The 19,658-nt window shown below is 39.2% G+C and overlaps 1 protein-coding gene across 1 annotated transcript in view; it reads right to left on the minus strand.

Annotated features, from left to right (window-relative positions):
• PPP1R2 (protein phosphatase 1 regulatory inhibitor subunit 2) overlaps positions 1 to 18,281 on the minus strand; it is a 31,212-nt gene extending 12,931 nt beyond the window's left edge. Inside the window, exons 1-2 of the mRNA XM_007948014.2 lie at positions 18,160 to 18,281; positions 2,082 to 2,189 (exon numbers count right to left, since the gene is read on the minus strand). Of these exons, the coding sequence (XP_007946205.1) occupies positions 2,082 to 2,189; positions 18,160 to 18,281 (230 nt within the window). The remainder of the gene's footprint in view (positions 1 to 2,081; positions 2,190 to 18,159) is intronic.
• Between the last annotated feature and the right edge of the window lie 1,377 nt (positions 18,282 to 19,658).

A 19,658-nucleotide genomic window follows, 5' to 3' on the forward strand; every position in this document is an offset into this window, starting at 1 on the left:
TATTTGTTGTCTGTACTGCCCATGTACCTCTCTATGTCTTTCTCATCCTCAATGCTGCCATATTGGTCACTCACATTTGGTACATTGTCCTTCTCTTCACCCAAATCAATATTTATCTCTAAGAGATAATTTTTAAAAAGAAACAGCAACAACAAAAATCACACAACACTGTCTGGTTTTAGAATATGTATTTGGGACACCAACCTGAAGGCAAAGACAAATTATTTATGCAGACATAAGACCAAGTAAAATAACAAAACTAGATTCTAAACACCCAATTTGGAAACTTTAAAAGCTATTTAGCTTTCCTCGAGTCTATCCTCTGATGAAAAACTTGCTCCTCACTTCATTACAAAAATGGACATCCTTAATTCTCAAACTACTGAAAGGTACATAAAGCAGAACTCAGCTATATATATTTAAAAAAACTGCTGATGGATAACTTTCCTGGTTAGTTAGGGAGATAATTAAGTCTAACAGTTCCACAGAAAGTTGAAGCAAACTGATTTATATTATCAGATTTAATTAAGCAGCATAGAGTAAAATAAACATAATTTTTCAATTTTCAATTGTTTTATAGAAAATATTAGGTTATAATATTTATAGATGAATCGTGTGTCTCTCTCTGCGTGTATGTCTATAAAAGCAGTGATGACTATATATGTTCTACAAGTGTGAGATTTTTTGTAACATCACCTTAAAGCATATTCTCCTGCTACATAAAATTCTTAAGAAAAAAAAATATGAAAGGAACTGGGAGTACAAAGTCCTGAACTGATAAAAGCTGAGCACATATATTTGTGCAAGCATGCCAGCATGTAGTCTCAATTACTTAGAGACCAAATAATTTAACAGCAACTATGAGGAAGAACCTAGGTAAGGTAAACAAACAAAAAAGCAGTATCAAATTATCTGCCATTCACATTTATTATATTTTAAATATCAACAGTCTAAAAATAATGGTTACAGCTATTTTTTAAAAATTCATCTTAGGCTAGTTAGCAGATAAATAAGTGATGGCACATAACAACAACAACAACAATATTACATTTACAGTCCCAACTTCAGCTTATGGTACAATAAAGGTTTTAAGAAATGTTTTAAAGTATATTAGGTGAAAATGCACAATTTGTCATAAATAATGTGTTTATTTTGTCCCTCCAACTTTATTACTATCGAGTTTCATTCTCTGTACCTCCTATATATCCAGTATTCCCTCCTACCCTTGTCATCATCTTTAACATCTTCGTATTTATTCTAATTTTTACTATTTCATTATCATGTTATCTCAAATTATCTTCTAAAGTTTTTATTCATGGATTTAAAATACAGAATTTAACCCTATTTTCACCAGTAACTGCTGGATTTACATTGTCTTACTTCAACGGCAAAATACTTTAGCCCTGAAAAAATTTATTTTCTCCAATACAAGTTAGGACATGATCTAAATTAGATTCTTTCTACTCATTTAAAATTGCTATCATCTCTTAATTTTTACTGGTGCATTATTTTTCTCTTCAAGTTGATTACTGTTACACATTATCATTTTACAATCCATTTAAAAAAATCTGGCAAAAATCACAAAGCAATTATCTGAACTAAATTATGATGTAAACTCAAAATTAAGAACATGAAATAACAGTAATGATCACTTGCCGTTCAGTGTGGTAACAAAAAAGCATTACCATCCACACAGTTCTCCTTTTCTACAAAGAGAATGCATAAACCTCTGATTTCTATTTGGGAAACAAACAAATCTAAACCCTATCTTCTTATCTAGAAATGGATTATTTTAAGAAAGGCAAAACTCATTACGCTCAGTGTCATTGGCAGCTAGAGACCACTGAGGTACAACAGATAAAAGTTTACTATTACAATTATAATGTACAAAATAAATTTGGCAATTTTAAAGCTACACATTACTTACACTATTACACAAAAATAAGCAGTTCTGTTATTAACTAGTGCTCCAGTAACAAATATAAAATCAAACATGAATTCAAATCAGCTGTTATCCAGAAAGCACAATCAAATGCAAAATGAAAACAATTAAAAAGAGTCAAATGTCCACATAACATTACCTATGATAAGGAGTGCTAGGTTCATCTATTTTCATTAAACCATAGTCTTTGTCTGCTGGATGATAAGTCGCCAGGATGTTCATTTCATCCCACTTCTGGGATTTTTTACTGAAAAAGAAAAAAATTGTCCCTAATGCATTGAAAGACCAAAAATCTGCACATCAAAAATTCAAAAACATCCAAATTTCACATTTCAATGAGTATTTTTACATATATTTTTTTGGAATTAAAACCAATTTAGAGTAAAAGCCGTAAGCTATTACAATAAACTGCCAGTAAATATTTTATAGACTATTTCCCTTGTTATTGAAAACACCGTATTTAGAACCTACATCAGGCATTCAAAACACTCTAACATGCTTAGCCTTCATCTGGCCCTCCAGAAGTAACAGTAAAATCACGAAAATCTGAACACAGCTTGATCTCAGTGAGCTCTGGTAGCATAGTGGCTAAAGCACTTGACTGCTAACCAGAAGGCTGGCGGTTCAAACCCACCAGCCACTCCTTGGAAGGAAGGTTGGGCAATCCTACTTCCGTAGTGATACTGCCTCGGAAACCCAAGGAGGGGTCGCTATGAGTCGGGGCCGACTCGACGGCACATAACAACAACAACAACACAACACGGATACTTCTTTGGCCTAATTTCTTCTGGGATATCTACAATGACTATCTGTAATAATCAAAAGAGTCAGAATATAAAACTTCTGGGGAAATCTCATTAAATTCAGATACCATTAAATAATCAGGTTGCAAGAAAAACTGTAACTCAGTTTTTTCATCTAGAAAAATAAGGGTTTACTAAGAAATAGTGTATTTAAATACATAGGGAGACTCTGGGAGACACAAAACTGGCCAAAATCACAAAACAATGACCTAAACTACATTATGTAAGTTCAAAAATATGGACATGAAGCAATAATATGACCACCTGCCTTTAAGTGAGGAGCTCTGGTGGCATAGTGTCTAAGGCATTTGACTGCTAAACAGAAGGCTGGTGGTTCAAACCCACCAGCCACTCCTCGGAAGGGAGATTGGGCAATCTACTTCCGTAGAGATACTGCCTCGGAAATGCAAGGAGGGAACGCTATAAGTTGGATCTGACTCAATGGCAGTGAGTTTGTTTTTTTTGTTTGGACTTTAAGTGAGTTTCTTTGTTATGTTGAAAATAAAACTGCTTTAAAAAGAAAGAATCATGTAGATTTTACACCGATTCTGCGATTCTGCATTTGGCGAGGTTTAACTACAAATAATACCAATACTCAGATCCTGAGATGCCCTTAAAGAGTGACAAATTTTCACCTTAAAAATTACATGTGCCCACTGATGGTAGCTAAAGCTGTTTCTTGTTTTCTACCCTGATGGACCCACTGGGTCCCCATTTCAGGTAAGCCACTTTTGACTGTAACTTCCTTTCAAGATGTACCCTTTGTTTTCTCAAGAGGCAAGGGTAAGTTGGCCCTGACAGACATTCCACAAGTGACCAAGACTACAACTCTCACTCTTCCCCAAAGGTGCATAGTTGTCTAATGTCTCTTCACCTTGAAAGTCAAAATTTTAAAAACCTGTAAGAAATTAAAAATCAAGATGTATAGATCATTAATTTTAACTACGGAAACTGGATTTCGTTTTTAAACACTTGGCTTTTTATTTACTTGACATGGAACTGATCTGGATACCCACTCAATTCATCTGATGTTTCAAACTAATAAATTAAAATGTTACCAGTATTTTTTTAAAAAGTCACTTGATCAAACTAGACTGGGTTTGTTTTATAATACTGATTTCTTTAGATGTCTAGCTTCTGGCTGTGTATGATAATAACAGCTGCCTTGTGGAGGAAGAAAGAACTTAATTAAAAGACCGACACTTAAAGTTAACTTTCACTAGACTTGTGACTGTAATATGCAAGTCCAATAAACATCCTCTCTTGGCCTATTTTTATTCTATATGGAAATTATAATAAAATTGAGTATCAATAACAGTCCTTACTTTATAGCTGTTGAGAGAATTAAGTGAAATGTCTGTGAAACCAAATTTAAAAACACCATACAAATATAAGCTGTTTTTGTAATTTAAAAATCCAAAGTTTCAGATTAAAAGTCCTGAAACAAGATCCCATTATTATAGAGAATGATACAGATAAACCACTCTGAGAAAAGTTTAAACTGCTTTTGCACTGAATTCCTTCTACTTTTCTTCCACGAGACTTGAAATTAGAAATACTTAGGAGCTCTGGTGGCTTAGTACCTAAGGCTGCTAGCCAGAAGGCTGGTGGTTCAAACCCACCAGCCACTTACTCTTCAGAAGGAAGACTGGGCCATCTACTTCCGCAGGGATACCTCCTTGGAAACCCAAGGAGGGGTCAACTATGAGTTGGATCCGAATCAATGGCAGTGAGCTGTGTTGCGGTGAAAACATTTAAGAGATGCTACAGAATGAGGATATCTAAAAAGTAATCAGTTTTGTACATTTGATAAACCTAGTTTTAGAAAATTTATTTGCTATATAATAATAATTGTTGTTGTTATATGCCGTCGAGTCGGACCTGACTCATAGTGAGTGACCCCTCCTTGGATTTCCGAGGCAGTATCACTACAGAAGTAGATTACCCCATCTTCCCTCCGAGGAGTGGCTGGTGGGTTTGAACCACCAGCCTTCTGATTAGCAGTCAAGTAGGAGCTATATAATAGGTGTAGTGCCTAAGGCACATGACTGCTAACCAGAAAGCTGGTGGTTCAAACCCACAAGCCACTCACTCCTCAGGAAGGAAGACTAGGCCATCTACTTCCATAGGGATACTGCCTTGGAAACCCAAGGAGGGGTTGCTATGAGTCAGAACCAACTCAACAACAGCAGTTTGTTTTTTTTTTAAGATCTATTATATACAAATTTCTGTACCTCTAGAAAGCAAATGATTAGGTTCTAATCATGGTTATATTCTATAAAAGGAATCTCACAGTGAAAAACAATTTAAGAAGATAATAGAAACGATCAAGGAGTTTCTGATTAGTAGGATAATGAAATAAAAGGGAATAAGCTTTAAGAGAAATAGATTTTGTGAAGAAAGCAATCCAGTTAATAAACAAAAAGAGACCCAAGATACCATAATGAAATATCTGCCCCCCTCCAATAAAACAATGCCTGGGAAATGACCCCCAGTGTTCAGTCTGACTCAGAAATAGGAAAACATAAATGAAAGTTTCTTAAAACCTGTATTAATAGACAGTCCTTTTAAGATTTCTTATTAAAGATACTACAAAAGAAAACTATGAGTCCTTGATGGAAGAAATGGTTGACATGCTCAGCTGCTAAACAAAAGGTTGGAGGTTCGAGTTCACCAAAGATGTCTTAAAAGAAAGTCTTGGCGCTCTACTCCCTCCCCACAAAAACTAGCCACTGAAAACCCTGTGGAGCCCAGTCCTACTCAGACACACAGGGGTGGTCCTGAGTTGGAATCTATGGCAACTGCTGTGTTTTTTAAAAAGAAAACTAGCACATCTCCACTTAGATGAAGTTCCAAAGCAGGAAAAACTGATGTACAAGTAGGTGATTACCATAAAAGTCAGGTTTCTATTAGCCAGGAGGAAGAGACTGCAACTGGAAAGGGCAGGCACACTTCTGAGGTGATAGAAAAGTTCTCTTTCTTGACCAGGGTAGTGATTATATGGCTGTTTGTTTTATAATAATCTCTTAAATTTTATATTTAACACACTTTTCTGTATGCATGTAACATAATATTTAAATCAATAAATATTTAAATCAATGCCCTTGTTGAATGCTTTCTAATCTCAAAATAAAACAAAAAGTTCCTTCCTAAATAGTGTTAACAATACTGAATTTAAAATGACAATTTATCAACACTACTGGTTAGGATAGAAAAAGAATGAAGGTGGACCTTTGGAGTTTAAAAGATTTATCTCTTTTCGGGGGCACCCAACATTCTTTAACTGTTTTGCAAAATAATGACAGAAAGAAAAAACTACAGGACACAGCAGGAATTATCTTATCATAAAATCTGGAATAAATCTAATCACAATCCCAGCATCCTATGCAATTAACAATTTTCTTTTCTCCATTCTTTCCATTGTGCATAAAATACATATGAAAATACAGCAGTTATCAGTATACATATTTTATTGTAATAAACTGCTGTTTTCTAGTCTTTATCTTTAAAAAAATTTTTTTTATCTTGGTAAAACATATTCAGGTAGCCCTAAACTTACAACAGGTTTCTGCTGTGACAAGTCTAGCATAAGTCAGTTATGACATAAGTCAAAAACTTCATTTTCATTATTATTGCCTTTTATTATCAGTATCTTTATTAATCCAGCAATGTTTTTAACAGTAAATCATAAAACTGAATATGTGAGGTCGCCATTTAGAGGAACTAGGGGACTGGAGGCACCCAGTGAGAGAGATCTGTACAGATGCCACCCAATGAAAATCTGTACAGATGCCAAGTAGACAAGGGGTGGAATTGTGCTAGTTCAGTTGGTGTGTCAACTTGGCTGGGCCTGGCTGAGTGGCTGGGCAGCTGGATGTAGTATTCCCCATGATGAGACTGGTAATCAACTCCATGGTGGAATCCACTGTGAGCAGCTAAGACTTAGGGAATGTGGTCTGCTTCCTGTATAAAAGCAGAAGCCTTGGGGAATGGTCTCTAGCTTATGGCACGCTTGGACCCTGCATGTAGCTGTGTCGTTGTTCAGCAGCCTGCCATGCTCTGGTGACTTTGGGACTTTCAATGGACTTAAATTTGCCTCAGCAGGCAGGAGCTGTCTGAGTGAAGAGATGCCTCTAGCTTCAGTGGGCCAGGAACAAGAGGCAGAGCTGAAGCCCAAGGTCAAGGGGCTTTCACACAGCCCCTAGGAGCCTGGCACTTTAAACTTGGACTTAAAGCCTCCAAATTGTAAGAATAAACTCCTGTTTGTTAAGGCCATCCCATTTGTGGTATATTCTTGTCAGAGTGGCACTAGGTAATCAGAACAATCAGTATCTTTATTAATCTAGCAATGTTTTTAACAGCAAATCATGAAGCTGAATATTTGCAAATGAACATCTGAGAACAGTAACATCAGCAAATTATGCACTGAAACATATTACTAATGATAAGATGTATCAAACAACAACAAAGGTTCACTGTAAACTTGAATACATTGTATGTCAAGGACTATGCTGTTGCTGTTGTGTGTCATCAAGTCAATTCCAACTCCTCGTGACCCCACAGGGCAAGTTAAAATTGCTTCCATAGGATTTCTGAGGCTATAATCTTTATGGAAGCAGATTGCCACATCTTTCTCCCATGGAGTGGCTGATAGGTTTGAACTGCCTACCTTTGGATAAGCAGCCAAGCACTTAACTACTGTGCCACAAGGGCTCCTTAGCTGGGGACAACCTATATAAAATTTGCCACTTTAATAATTTTTAAGTGTATAATTCAGTGACATTACTTACATTCAGTATTATGCAACCATCATCACTATTTCCAAAACTTTTTCAGCATCCCAAACAGAAACTCAGTACTCAATAAAGCAGTAACCTTCCATTCTGGTAACCACTAACCTTCTTTGGTGTATATGCATTTGCTTATTCAAGACATTTAATAGAAATGAGATCATACAATAGTTGTCCTTCTGTGATTGACTTTATTCACTTAGCATAATATTTTCAAGGTTCATCCATGTCATAGCATATATCAGAACTTCATTTTTTTCATGGCAGAATACTATGCAACTGTATGTTCACACCACATTTTATTTATCCATTCATCTGCTGATGGATACTTGAGTTGTTTCCACTTTATGGCTATCATTAATAATGTTGCAATGAACAATGGTGTAGAGTATCTGTTTTAAGTTCCCTCTTTCAATTTTTTAGGCATATACTCAGAAATGGAATTACTGGGTTATATGATAATTCTATGTTCAAATTTTTGAGGAACTGCTAAATGTTTTCCAGTGACTACACAAGTTCACATTCCCATCGGCTAGTCTCTACCTTTATAATGAATACACAATAGTCAGTAAGAATCTACACATTAATGTTAGATATTTAGACAGAATCCAAGGTTTTCCTATTCTAAAATAAAGCAGAAATGAACACATTTGTGCATATTCTATTCAATGATACTGGGTTAAAGTTTGTAACGAGCTTTATAGTTCACTCATGCTACCATATAGCTTTCTGCAAAGAGAGGACTATTTGCATTGTCCTGAACAATTTACCAATACTTTGCCAGAACTGGGTATTCTTGTGTTTTCCACTTCAGCAGTTATATTCTATTGTTAGCTGCCATCAAGTCAAATCCCAACTCATGGCAATCTCATGCACAACGGTATCAGACTCCTGTGATCCATTAGGCTTTCACAGGCTGATTTTTGGAAACAGACCACCAGGACTTTCTTCCTAGTCTGTTTCAGTCTGGAAGCTCTGCTGAAACTTGTTCAGCACCATAGCAACACACAAGCCTCAATGACATATGAGTGGTGGCTGCACTTGAGGAACACTGGCTGGGAACTGAACCAGTCTCCTGCAAGGAAGGCAAGAATTCTACTGAACCACCACTGCCTTCTTAGCAGGTATAAAATGGTATTAAAGAGTTGTTTTGTGCTTCTTTGCTCATTACCTAATAAATTATATATATATATATATAAAAGCTTATTTTACTTTCTTTGTGTGTACAGATGTCTATATCTTTGACTATTTATTAGAAGCCTTCTCTTACATATTTGAGTGACTTCTTCACATTTATATAGATAAACCACACTGTATGTAACCTAAATTCTTTCCGGTCTGCTTCTTCATTTAATTTACTTTCCACTGTCAACAGAATTAGGAGCTCTGATGGCATAGTGCCTAAGGCATCTGACTGCTAATCAGAGGGCTGGAGGTTCAAATCCACCAGCCATTGCTTGGAAGGAAGATTGGGCAATCTACTTCTATAGAGATACCATCTAGGAAACCCAAGGAGGGGTCACTATGAGTTGGATCCGACTTGACGACAATGAGTTTGTCAACAGAATTAAGAAGCTCTGGTAGGTAAGTGTATAAGGCATTTGGCTGCTAACCAGAAGGTCAGCTAACCAGCTGCTTTGCAGAAGGAACATGGGACAATCTACTTTCATAAAGATTTACAGCCTCGGAAACTCAATGGGGGTTGCTATGAGCCAGAATCGACTCAATGGAAGTGGGTTTGATTTGGTTTGGTCAACAGAATGAGAAGTTTTAGAGATTCAAAGCTTTATTCCACTTCTTCAACACAATACTAAGAGATATAGGAATCATTAGAATTATTCAGATTCAAGAAAAATAATACCTTGCAAAAATAAGAATTTAAATAAGGGCCTAAAACAGGCCCCAAAGAATGCCAGGAATTCGTCAGTACAAAACAGTGAAGTAGAACAAACAAGAAAAGACACCAGATATGGAAATCATCACCTCTAAAGTTCTGGTAGAATTAATGTTAGTTCTGGAATAACAAAATCCAAGGAATGGACTTGAGTTTGAATCCCAATGGTATCTTGAACTTTATGACCTTCTCTGGGTATTTCCACACAAAAATTGAGGCTTTACCACTTAAAGCGCAGATCTGTTGTGAAGGTGAAAGTGCCTGCTAGTTTTGGTCTCCCTTCCCCCTTGGGTGACTGGATTTCCTACAGCATAAATCTGGTCCTGAAAAAGTCACTTCTCACTTTCACTTTGCCAGCTCAAAGGACACCATTTCAGAGACCTACCCATACTTGTTGTTTGCCCAAGCTTGGAGTGAGAAGCAGGATTTTGCTTCAAAGCAAAACACTTTAGTTGCACATTCTTAGAAGTGCTTCAAGTGCAGATTAAAATTACATAGGTTGATAGAGCACATAATTCCATTACTGAACAATTAAAACATTATTACTGAACAATTAAGGTAAGACTTAATAAAATCAATTGCAAGGAAGCAAAAAATCATTTTTAGAAGACAGATTTTTCATTTTACTCAATAAGTCTATGACTGTATTCCACATCACCTTAAAAGCAGAAAAAGATAAATGAGGAGCATGCTTATATCTTAAATAATTTTAAATTAAATTAATTTTTCTTAAAGCACAATTTGCCTCCACTGCCTGAGAGTACTTATTATAGGATTTGAACAGAATAGATTAGTGGATGCCAATAAAACAACTTGCTGGGATATATGAAATACTCAATTTCTGTATTAATTTCTATGATAATAAAACTAACATTTGAGGATGTGGTAATGGGTGAAACACTTCATATTTATTAAGTCATTTAATACTTAAACTAAGGCACAGCTATAATATACAACTCACCCAAAGTCACAGATCTTTGAGGGCCAAAAGGATCTGAACCTAGACAATCTGGCTCTAGCACTATCTCACAAGGTAGGCTTTATTCATATTTAATATCATATTTTAATTCTAAATGCATATTTTAATCTCTCTGAAAACAGGAAATGTCTTAAAATTGATAGCATCTCATAACCATAACTGGCAGTATTGTTTCCTTTCTTGGCAATATATAAAACCACAGTACATCTTAAAACAATGCTATCTTCTTTCACACAAAACACACACATACTCACTAGATCTGTTAAGTTAAACCTGTTAAGTTGTGCACTGTATTCAAGGTGTCCTGAAAGAAGAGTGGGAATTCCACAGTCATAGGAGTTGATAGTGTTGTTTTCAAACTACAGGTATGTGCCACATAATGGCCATTTCACATATACATCCACGGTCCCATAAGTTTTTTCCCTCCAACAACTGGAAAGGATTTATTGGCAATACTGAGCATGCAGAGGCAGGCAGGAAGGTGGGTGACAAGGAGACCTTCCCTCTGGAATCTTAACATAGACCAGTATTCATCCACCCACCCACCCATGTTGCCCTGCTTACTCCTGATGGTGGACACTCTAGTGCTGGATGAACTGTGAGCTTCGACCAAAGGCCTTGCCACAGGCGCTGAGGTGAAGGACTTCTCACCACTGTGGGTCCACAGGTACTGAAGTGGGAGCAGCTGCAGAAAGCCTCCCCACACTTGTAGGGCTTCTTGCCTGTGTGGGTGAGCTGGTGCTCAATGAACATGGAGCTCCAATGAAGGCCTTGCCCTACTAGCTGCAGCTTCCTGCCTGTGCATAGCTGCTGGTGCCACACCAGACTGGAGGTTTGGATCAAAGTCTTGCCTCATTCACTGAATCTGTAGATCTTCTAGTCATTCTGGATGTATAGTGCTGTGTGAACTGTAAGCTATGGCCAAAATCCTTGGCTTCTCATCTGTACAGATGCGGTGATGAAGCTGGATAAGCTGTGGAATTGCTTGCCGCACTTGTGGCAGGTACAGGGCTTCTCACTCATTTGGATGTTCTGGTGCTTCAGGAGCAGTGAGCTGCGCTCAAAGCTGTTGCCACTGGGTTCACAGTGCTATGCCCTCCTGCCACACACGCCATTCTACCAGTACTCAAGGAACTGCTGCCAGTACCCAAGCCGCCAACCCCCGGGGCTCCCTGTAGCAGCAATGCCATGTATCCCTCTTCTGTGTGCACGGTCCAGGCCCTGTGGACTGCTCCAAATTGGACTCTGGCCCAAAGCTGTCCCATACTTTGGTCTCTAGAGAAGGGCCTCAGCAGGCTCTTCAGCACCCTGTAACCTGGCCCACCCCTACTTCAGGACTGTCTGGCTGGGATGCTGGTGGCATCTTGTTGGGCTCCGACTCAGAATCAGACCAGGAGGTGTTTCTTCCAATCTTAACTTCATAGACATCTTGGGGATCTAGGTCCAAAAACTCCTTCAACACCTTAGGTTAGAAGAGCACCTCAGGGCTGCAGGGGGGTGTCATGGTGATGATCACAGAAGTGAAAACAGAGCCTTGTGGTGGTGGTGGGCTCCAGGTATCCCCACTGATGAGAGACTGACAGCGGGCAGGGCAGGAGAGAACTCCAAATCATTCCCTAAGGGCTGTCATCTTGCCCAAAGCATCCTGAAGGTGTGCATACTTGGGGTCCCATCTTCCCTATGTGCGGAGGAAGCCCCTTCAGCTCATGGAATTGCAGACCCTCATTCTGAGATCAGCTTGTAGCTCCTTCTGCTACAAAAGATGAAGGGGGGAGGGACACCAATGCCATCAGGTTAGGAGCATACATTTCTCCGTTCTCTCTTCCCAGCTGGGAGTGGTGTGCCCATGGAGAAGGGCGCTATTATGAAGTATGTAGTTACAGAGAGCAGCAGCTGCCTAGGCTCAGGCCCGCACCTCCACACAAGCCGTGTGACCTCAGACGTTATGTGATCTGGACACTGGGAACATGATATTCATATTTAAAAAACCCACTGCCATTGCGTTGATTGTGACTCATAGTAACCCTGTTTTATAATATAGCGTTCACACAACTTCCAAATCACATAACATCCTATTTCACAGAATGTATCGTGGACATTAAACAACATATACCTGTGATTCAACAGTGTGTTACAATATATTGTGGTTTATCTATGCTAATTATGTGCATTTTATGGATCTGAGGGCATTGGTGGTTCAGTGGCAGAATTTCTGCCTTCCTTGCAGAGATCCAGGTTTGATTCTTTTTTTTTTTTTTCCCCAGTAAATAAAGTTTTATTGGAACACAGTCAGACCCATTCATTTAGGATTGTCTACAGCTGCTTTAGGAGCCTTAGTGGCGCAGTGGTGAAGCACTTGGCTGCTAAATGGGTGGTGTGAACTCACCAGTCACTCTATGGGAGAAAGATGTGGCAGTCTGCTTCCATAAAGATCACAGCTTTGGAAACACTATGGGACAGTTCTACTCTATCCTTTGTTGTTGTTGTTTGCCGTCGAGTCGGCCCCGACTCATAGCGACCCCTCCTTGGGTTTCCGAGGCAGTATCACTACGGAAGTAGGATTGCCCAACCTTCCTTCCGAGGAGTGGCTGGTGGGTTTGAACCGCCAGCCTTCTGGTGAGCAGTCAAATGCCTTAGGCACTATGCTACTAGAGCTCCTATATAAATATATACATAAACATGTTGTTGTTATGTGCCGTCAAGTCAGACCTGACTCATAGCGAGCCCCCCTTGGGTTGCCAAGGCAGTATCCATAGAAGTAGATTGCCCAGTCTTCCTTCCGAGGAGTGGCTGGTGGGTTTGAACTGCCAGCCTTCTGGTTAGCAATTAAGTGCCTTAGGCACTATGCTACCAGAGCTCCTATACATAAATATAGAGAGATATTTATTTCAAGCAAATAGTGGAGGCAGACAAGTCTCAAGATGAGGGTCAGGCAGCAGGCTAGAACCTTCTCCTGACTCACGTGGTTGCAAGGGCTAATGAACCCAAAATCAGGTTTAAATCTTGGCCACTGCTCCTCAAGCACAGACACCATCCATCCATCAGCGGAGACTTGTGCATTACTGTGATGCTGAACAGGCTTCAGTGGAGCTTCCAAGCTGAAAGACTAGGAAAAAAGGCCTGGTGATCAACTTCCAAAACCAGCCAATGAAAATTCTATGGATCACAATGGTCTGATCTACAACTTATCATAGGGATGGCAGAGGACTGGACAGCACTTTGTTCCATTTTATATGGGGGTCACGATGAGTCAAGGGCAGACTCAACAGTAGCTAACAACTAACACTGGAATCTATCTGTTGTTGTTATTGTTGTTATTTGCCGTCGAGTTGGCCCCGACTCATAGCGACCCCTCCTTGGGTTTCCGAGGCAGTATCACTACGGAAGTAGGATTGCCCAACCTTCCTTTCAAGGAGTGGCTGGTGGGTTTGAATCGCCAGCCTTCTGGTTAGCAGTCAAGTGCCTTAGGCACTATGCTACCAGAGCTCGTTGGAATCTATCTAGTTTTAATTAAATCAATTCTAAAAAATGGGCAAATGGTCCTGAAGAAATCCTCACTGAAGATAATACTATCAGTACAAGTATAATAAGAACAATAAAAAATAACAGCTCTGAGACATCTGATTTAAAAAAACCAAACAAATCTATGATGGTTTGTTCAGCTCTGACAAGAATTGCCTAAGAAAGGAAATACCAGAAATGCTCAAGAGTATTTGAAACATGGCTTTATATGAATCTCACTTTAAGTATATATTGTACCCTGAGATACTATCTAAAAATAGTAGTATATGTATATAAAATATAAACAGACATTGAAATGAAGTGTGTGTGAAATTTTTTTTATTACTGAAAAAGGATTGGAGGAAGACTTATTAACAACTTGCTTGCTGAAAGCAAAGAGAACTTGAGCACTCACTAAAGAAGATCAAACACAGTAACCTTCAGTATAGATTATACCTCGAGATAAAACAAAAATCCTCACAAATGGACCAATAAACAACATCATGATAGATGGAGAAAATACAGAAGTTGTCAAGGATCTTAACTGAATCCACCATCAATGCCCATAAAGTTGCAGTCAAGAAATCAAATGACATATTGCATTGAGCAAATCTTCAATAAAAGACCTCTTTAAAGTGTTAAAAAAGCAAAGATTTCACCTCGAGAACTAAGGTGTGAATGACCCAGGTCATGGGTCACTTCTATGCGTGCAAAAGCTGGACAATGAATAAGGAAGACCAAAGAAGAATTGATGCCTTTCAATTACGGTGTTGGTGAAGAATGTCGAAAATACTATGGACTGCCAAAAGAACGAACAAATCTGTCTTTGGAGAAGTACAGCCAGAATGTTCCTTAGAAGCAAGGATGGTGAAACTTCATCTCATGTACTTTGGACACCTTATGAGGAAGGACTAGCCCCAGAGGAGGACACCATGTTTGGTAAAGTAGAGGGTCAGTAAAAAAGAAGACCCTCAATGAGATGGATTGACAGTGTGGCTGCAATAATGTGCTCAAACACAGCAACAATTGTGAGGACAGTTCAATGTTTTGCTTTGTTGTACACAGGGTCCCTGTGAGTCAGAACTGACTTGAGGGTACCTAACACTAAAAAGATGCAAAGTCATAACATCCCCTCACAATTGTAGAGTTCAGAAAAAGGAAACCACCATGGCATTTTACATGGTAAAGGAACTAATAAAATTTTATTCATCTCCAGTCACTTTCACTTTAAGATTCTTTTGTCTTACACTTTGTTTCAACATTTCAATTTAGACCAACAAACCTTTATTAGTTTCTTAAATTTAAGTGTATTGTAATTCCAAAAACTACTTTATTTCCAGTCATTTTTATATGAAAGGGAGAAATATTGGTTTTAAATAAATCAAAAATTACCAAAAGTTTCAAATGTATTTAGCTATACTTTTATTGTTTCTGTTCAAAGCAGCTTTCATAAAGTTATTAATGTTTGGGTGAGCTGTAACTTATAAATAATAATTTATTCGGTATTACTAATAGAATTATTTTCTTTGCTTTATAATCATGTAACACATGATGAAAAAGCCCACCAGCTTTTATCACTTGGAACCAAACATCATGAACTAATCATCATGAATATAAATGAAAGAGGGCTTGGTAGCTACCTTTGAAGCTACCAAGTTAGGACTGTAATCCTTTAACTAAAATCAATCAAAGTTGCCCACCTTGCAAAACCCAATCCACTGCCATCGAGTCAATTTTGACTCACAGCAACCCTATAGGACAGAGTAGAACTGCCCCACTGGGTTTCCAAGCCTGTAAATCTTTATGGAAGCAGACTGCCTCATCTTTCTCCCACAGAATGGCTGTGGGTTTGAACTGCCAACCTTTTGGTTAGCAGCCGAATGCTGTAACCACTGCTCCTTGTAAGGGAATTTGCTCTGCCAGCAGCTTCTACAGAAGGAGTAGACCAAAGTGAATGACTCAGTCTAGTATGATGGCTCTTGAAACAGAATGACCTAGACACTTATAGAGAGACCCCAACCCACAAAGCGAGGCCATGAAAAGTTACAGCGAGTCAATTCTGCAAAAAGCATAAATAGTCAAAGAATCACAAAAAGAAAGAAGAAAAGGATAAATAACTTGGCAGAGGGACAAAAAGCTCACACTGGAGAATAGCTAAGTAACATAAATACTAGTACAAACCATATACCTATTGCTGAAGACTCGAGCTGCAGTGGAACCTTCTATAGGTTTTTTGTTTTGTTTTGAAATTATCTTTGTTTCCCTGTAATACTATGTTCTGGTAAGATTTTTCTTAATCCCATGACCTATAACCACCATCCTCTTCACCATTTGAACTCTGGTGGTGGAGTGCCTAAGGCATTTGACTCCTAACCAGAAGGCTGGCGGTTCAAGCCCACCAGCCACTCTTCAGAAGGAAGACTGGGCAATCTACTTCCATAGAGATACTGCCTTGGAAACCCAAGGAGGGGTCGCTATGAGTTGGAATTGACTTGATGGCAGTGAGTTTGGTTTTTGGTTTTTGCCCCAAAAAGAGGTTAGAAAATTACACTGATCCTTTCCAACTCAAAAAGGCTATGATTCCAAACTGTAATCCTACTTAATGTTTTCCTCAAGGTTACACAAACCCCCAGAAATTTACCATCACCAAGTAGTAGTTCTTTTACGGTTTTAACTTAGGTACTTCCACAGGTGTTTCCTAGTTCCAATATTCTAATATTTCATTAACATCCTCATTCTAGGTTCATGACTTTACAAATTTCAGTAACAACTTTTTTTAAGTTGTCTTATTTCCAGAATGCTTGTTGTTGCTCTTAGGTGTCACTGACTCAGTTTTGACTCATAACGACACAAAGTACAACAGAACGATATACTGCCCAGTCCTGTGCCATCCTCATAATCACTGCTGTTTGAACCCACTGTTGCAGCTAATGTGTCAATCCATCTTACTCACCTTTTTCACTGACCCTCTACTTTACCAAGCATGATGTCCTTCCTGATAAACATGTCCAAACTACTTGAAACGAAGTTTCGCCATCCTCACTTCTAAGCATTCTGGCTGTACTTCTTTGGCAGTCCATGGGATATTTAATATTCTTTGCCAAAAACATAATTCAAATGCATCATTACAGAATGCAGAGCCCATATATTTTTAGTATAACATCCAAGCTCCCTTGCACTTGGTGGTATATTCTATACTATATATACTGTACTGCAACTTTTTTTATTGAGCATTGCACCTTAGAAATCATTCCCTGTCTCTGTATAAACCCTTCATTTTTCTTAGAAGGCTGGTATATTGTTCTATTATACAAATGTAATACAATTAATATTTCAGCAGTCCTTTTTAATGGATGTTGGACTGCTTCCAGATATTTACTATTAACACACAATGCTTCTGTTCAACACCATTTTACATGTGTGAGTATGTAAGAACAACTAACATATCACTGGATCATTTTAAGTTGCTCCTCTCTGAACTGTCCTGAGCTTAAATACATTTTTGATGCGGAACAAAGACTAGAAAGCACCCAACACTTTAGTTGCAGATGCAAAAATAATTAGCAATAAATAACTTTCTGTTAAATATAGATGAAGGGCTTGGGCATTTTGGTTTCTCTTAGAGCAGTGATAATAACAATCAGAACCTAAGAGATGAGTGTGCCACAATTTTTTGGATAATGTTTACGTAAAAATGAATGACTGTGGAAAGAGGGCAATAAGAAAAATGGGGAAACGGTCTCTTTCTTTGAAGGGTCTCATTAGCTTGACGCTAGATCTGAAAAGAATCCCAATCAAGAAAATATACTTTATTGAAGAATTTCAGATGGCTACGATATGAGGTTAAGAAATAAAAGCTTAACAGGTGAAGCTTTGAAACTTCAATTTGTTTCTTCAGTGTTACCAACTCCCGAAAGTTCAAAGACTTTGAAAAACATAATAGTTTCAAAAACATAATAGATGCACATATATTCAAGAAAAAAAAATGTATCTTTAATATAGATGCATATATATTAAAGCAAAAGGGAAAATGTTATCACTCCCGCCTTATTTAAAATAACCCCACCCCGTAGCCTGGCTGGAGGAGGGCGACCGGAGTGGCACCCGGAGCCCCATTCACGCAGGCCTCGCCGGCCGGCCGGCGCTATGGGTCGGTAACGGCGGCGGACCGCCGAGGACACTCGGGTCAGGAGGGAGGGGATTCCCTAGGCCGACCTAGGCGGGGAGGCGCTGTCCCTCCCGGTTCTCACCTCAGCTCTTCATCTACATTCCCGCTGGGCTGTTCAGTTGAGGCCACCACAGAGGAAGTCGCAGAGCTCTTGTTCTTCAGGATCCCTTTGATGGGCCGGTGCGAGGCCGTCGAGGCCGCCATAGCCCGTCGTTCTGGCTTTCGACTCAGCGTCGCTATTTAGCGCTGGGTCGGGGAAGGGAAAGGCCGGACGCGATCAGAGACCCGCCAGGCAGCCGCGCAGCCCACTCGGGGCTGAAGCTGCCACACTAGGTGTTGCGAAGACTGCTCTCGCCGTGTTTGTCACGACACAACGACCCGATGCCACAGCCGACGCCGCGCAGCTGGCGGCCCTTCCTGCGTTCTCCACTGCCTGCACTTTACCCGCGGTTCCCCGAGAGAGGCCGGCGTAGTATCCCAGCCCGGGAGCTAAGCCGACACCGTAGCAAAGCAGGCCCGCCCTCTCGCGATATCTAGGAAGAGGGCGGGACTAGGGGGGAGGCTCAGCCCTCCCCAGCGCGGCTCGAGTACCCAAAACTCTCTCTCTACCCAGAACCTTCCGGGAGGTTCAGAACTTGCTTCTTTACAGAGTTTTACAGCCCGTCAGTCACCCTCTCTCTCATCGCCTTATGAAGTTAATGTTATTTCCAATTTATAGATTAGCAAACTAAGACTCAGAGGTGACATCACTCCCCAAAGATATTAGATGAGTTATGGAGAAATGAGCTCTGTCATCTCTTTCTTTCCATATAATCTGCATAAAAAGCTCAACTCCCTATTATAAAATCATGGGATATCAGCACTGAAATATGAATTCCTGTTAGGAAATCATAGAGTATTGACATGATATCATGGAATATTGGTTTTGGATTACCCTCCCTTTACCATTGGAGAACCTGAAAGACAGAGGGTGTATTAGTTATCTAAGGGCTTCTGTAACATAAGTACCACAAGTGGGTGGCTTTAAGGAACAGAAATTTATTTTCTCACTGTTTAGAAGACTAGAAGTCCGAATTCAGGCCACCAGCTCTAGGGGAAAGAGCTCTGCTCTTGTTCTTTTCTCTATTTGCTCTGCTCGTGTTTCTTTTCAGCTTCTGTTCCTCTGTTCCTTGATGATCTTCATGTGCCATTTATCATCCCTCATCTGTGCCTTGCTTCTGTGTGTAATCTGCTCTTTTTATATCTTGGGAGTGACTGGGTTTAAGAGACACCCTACACTGATAATGATCTCTTTAACATAACAAAGAAAACCTATTCCCAAATGGGATTACACTCACAACTACAGAAATTAGGATTTACCACATATATTTTGGGGGGACATTATTCAATTCACAACGGAGGGGAAAGAACCTATCCACTGTCACACAGCCAGTCCATGACATGTGGATGGTCACAGAACTTGAGACTTGTGACTTCTAATCTATTATTTTCCCATTTTACCACATTTTGTCTCCACTGGTGATCTCGTGGATGGTATTACTAGCAGAAGTTTCTAGAATTTTGGTTTATAACCTGTTTTCA

Source organism: Orycteropus afer, unplaced genomic scaffold (genome assembly GCF_000298275.1).
Source record: "Orycteropus afer afer isolate SDZICR_OR568_19922 unplaced genomic scaffold, OryAfe1.0 scaffold00198, whole genome shotgun sequence".
Taxonomy (NCBI): Eukaryota; Metazoa; Chordata; class Mammalia; order Tubulidentata; family Orycteropodidae; genus Orycteropus; species Orycteropus afer.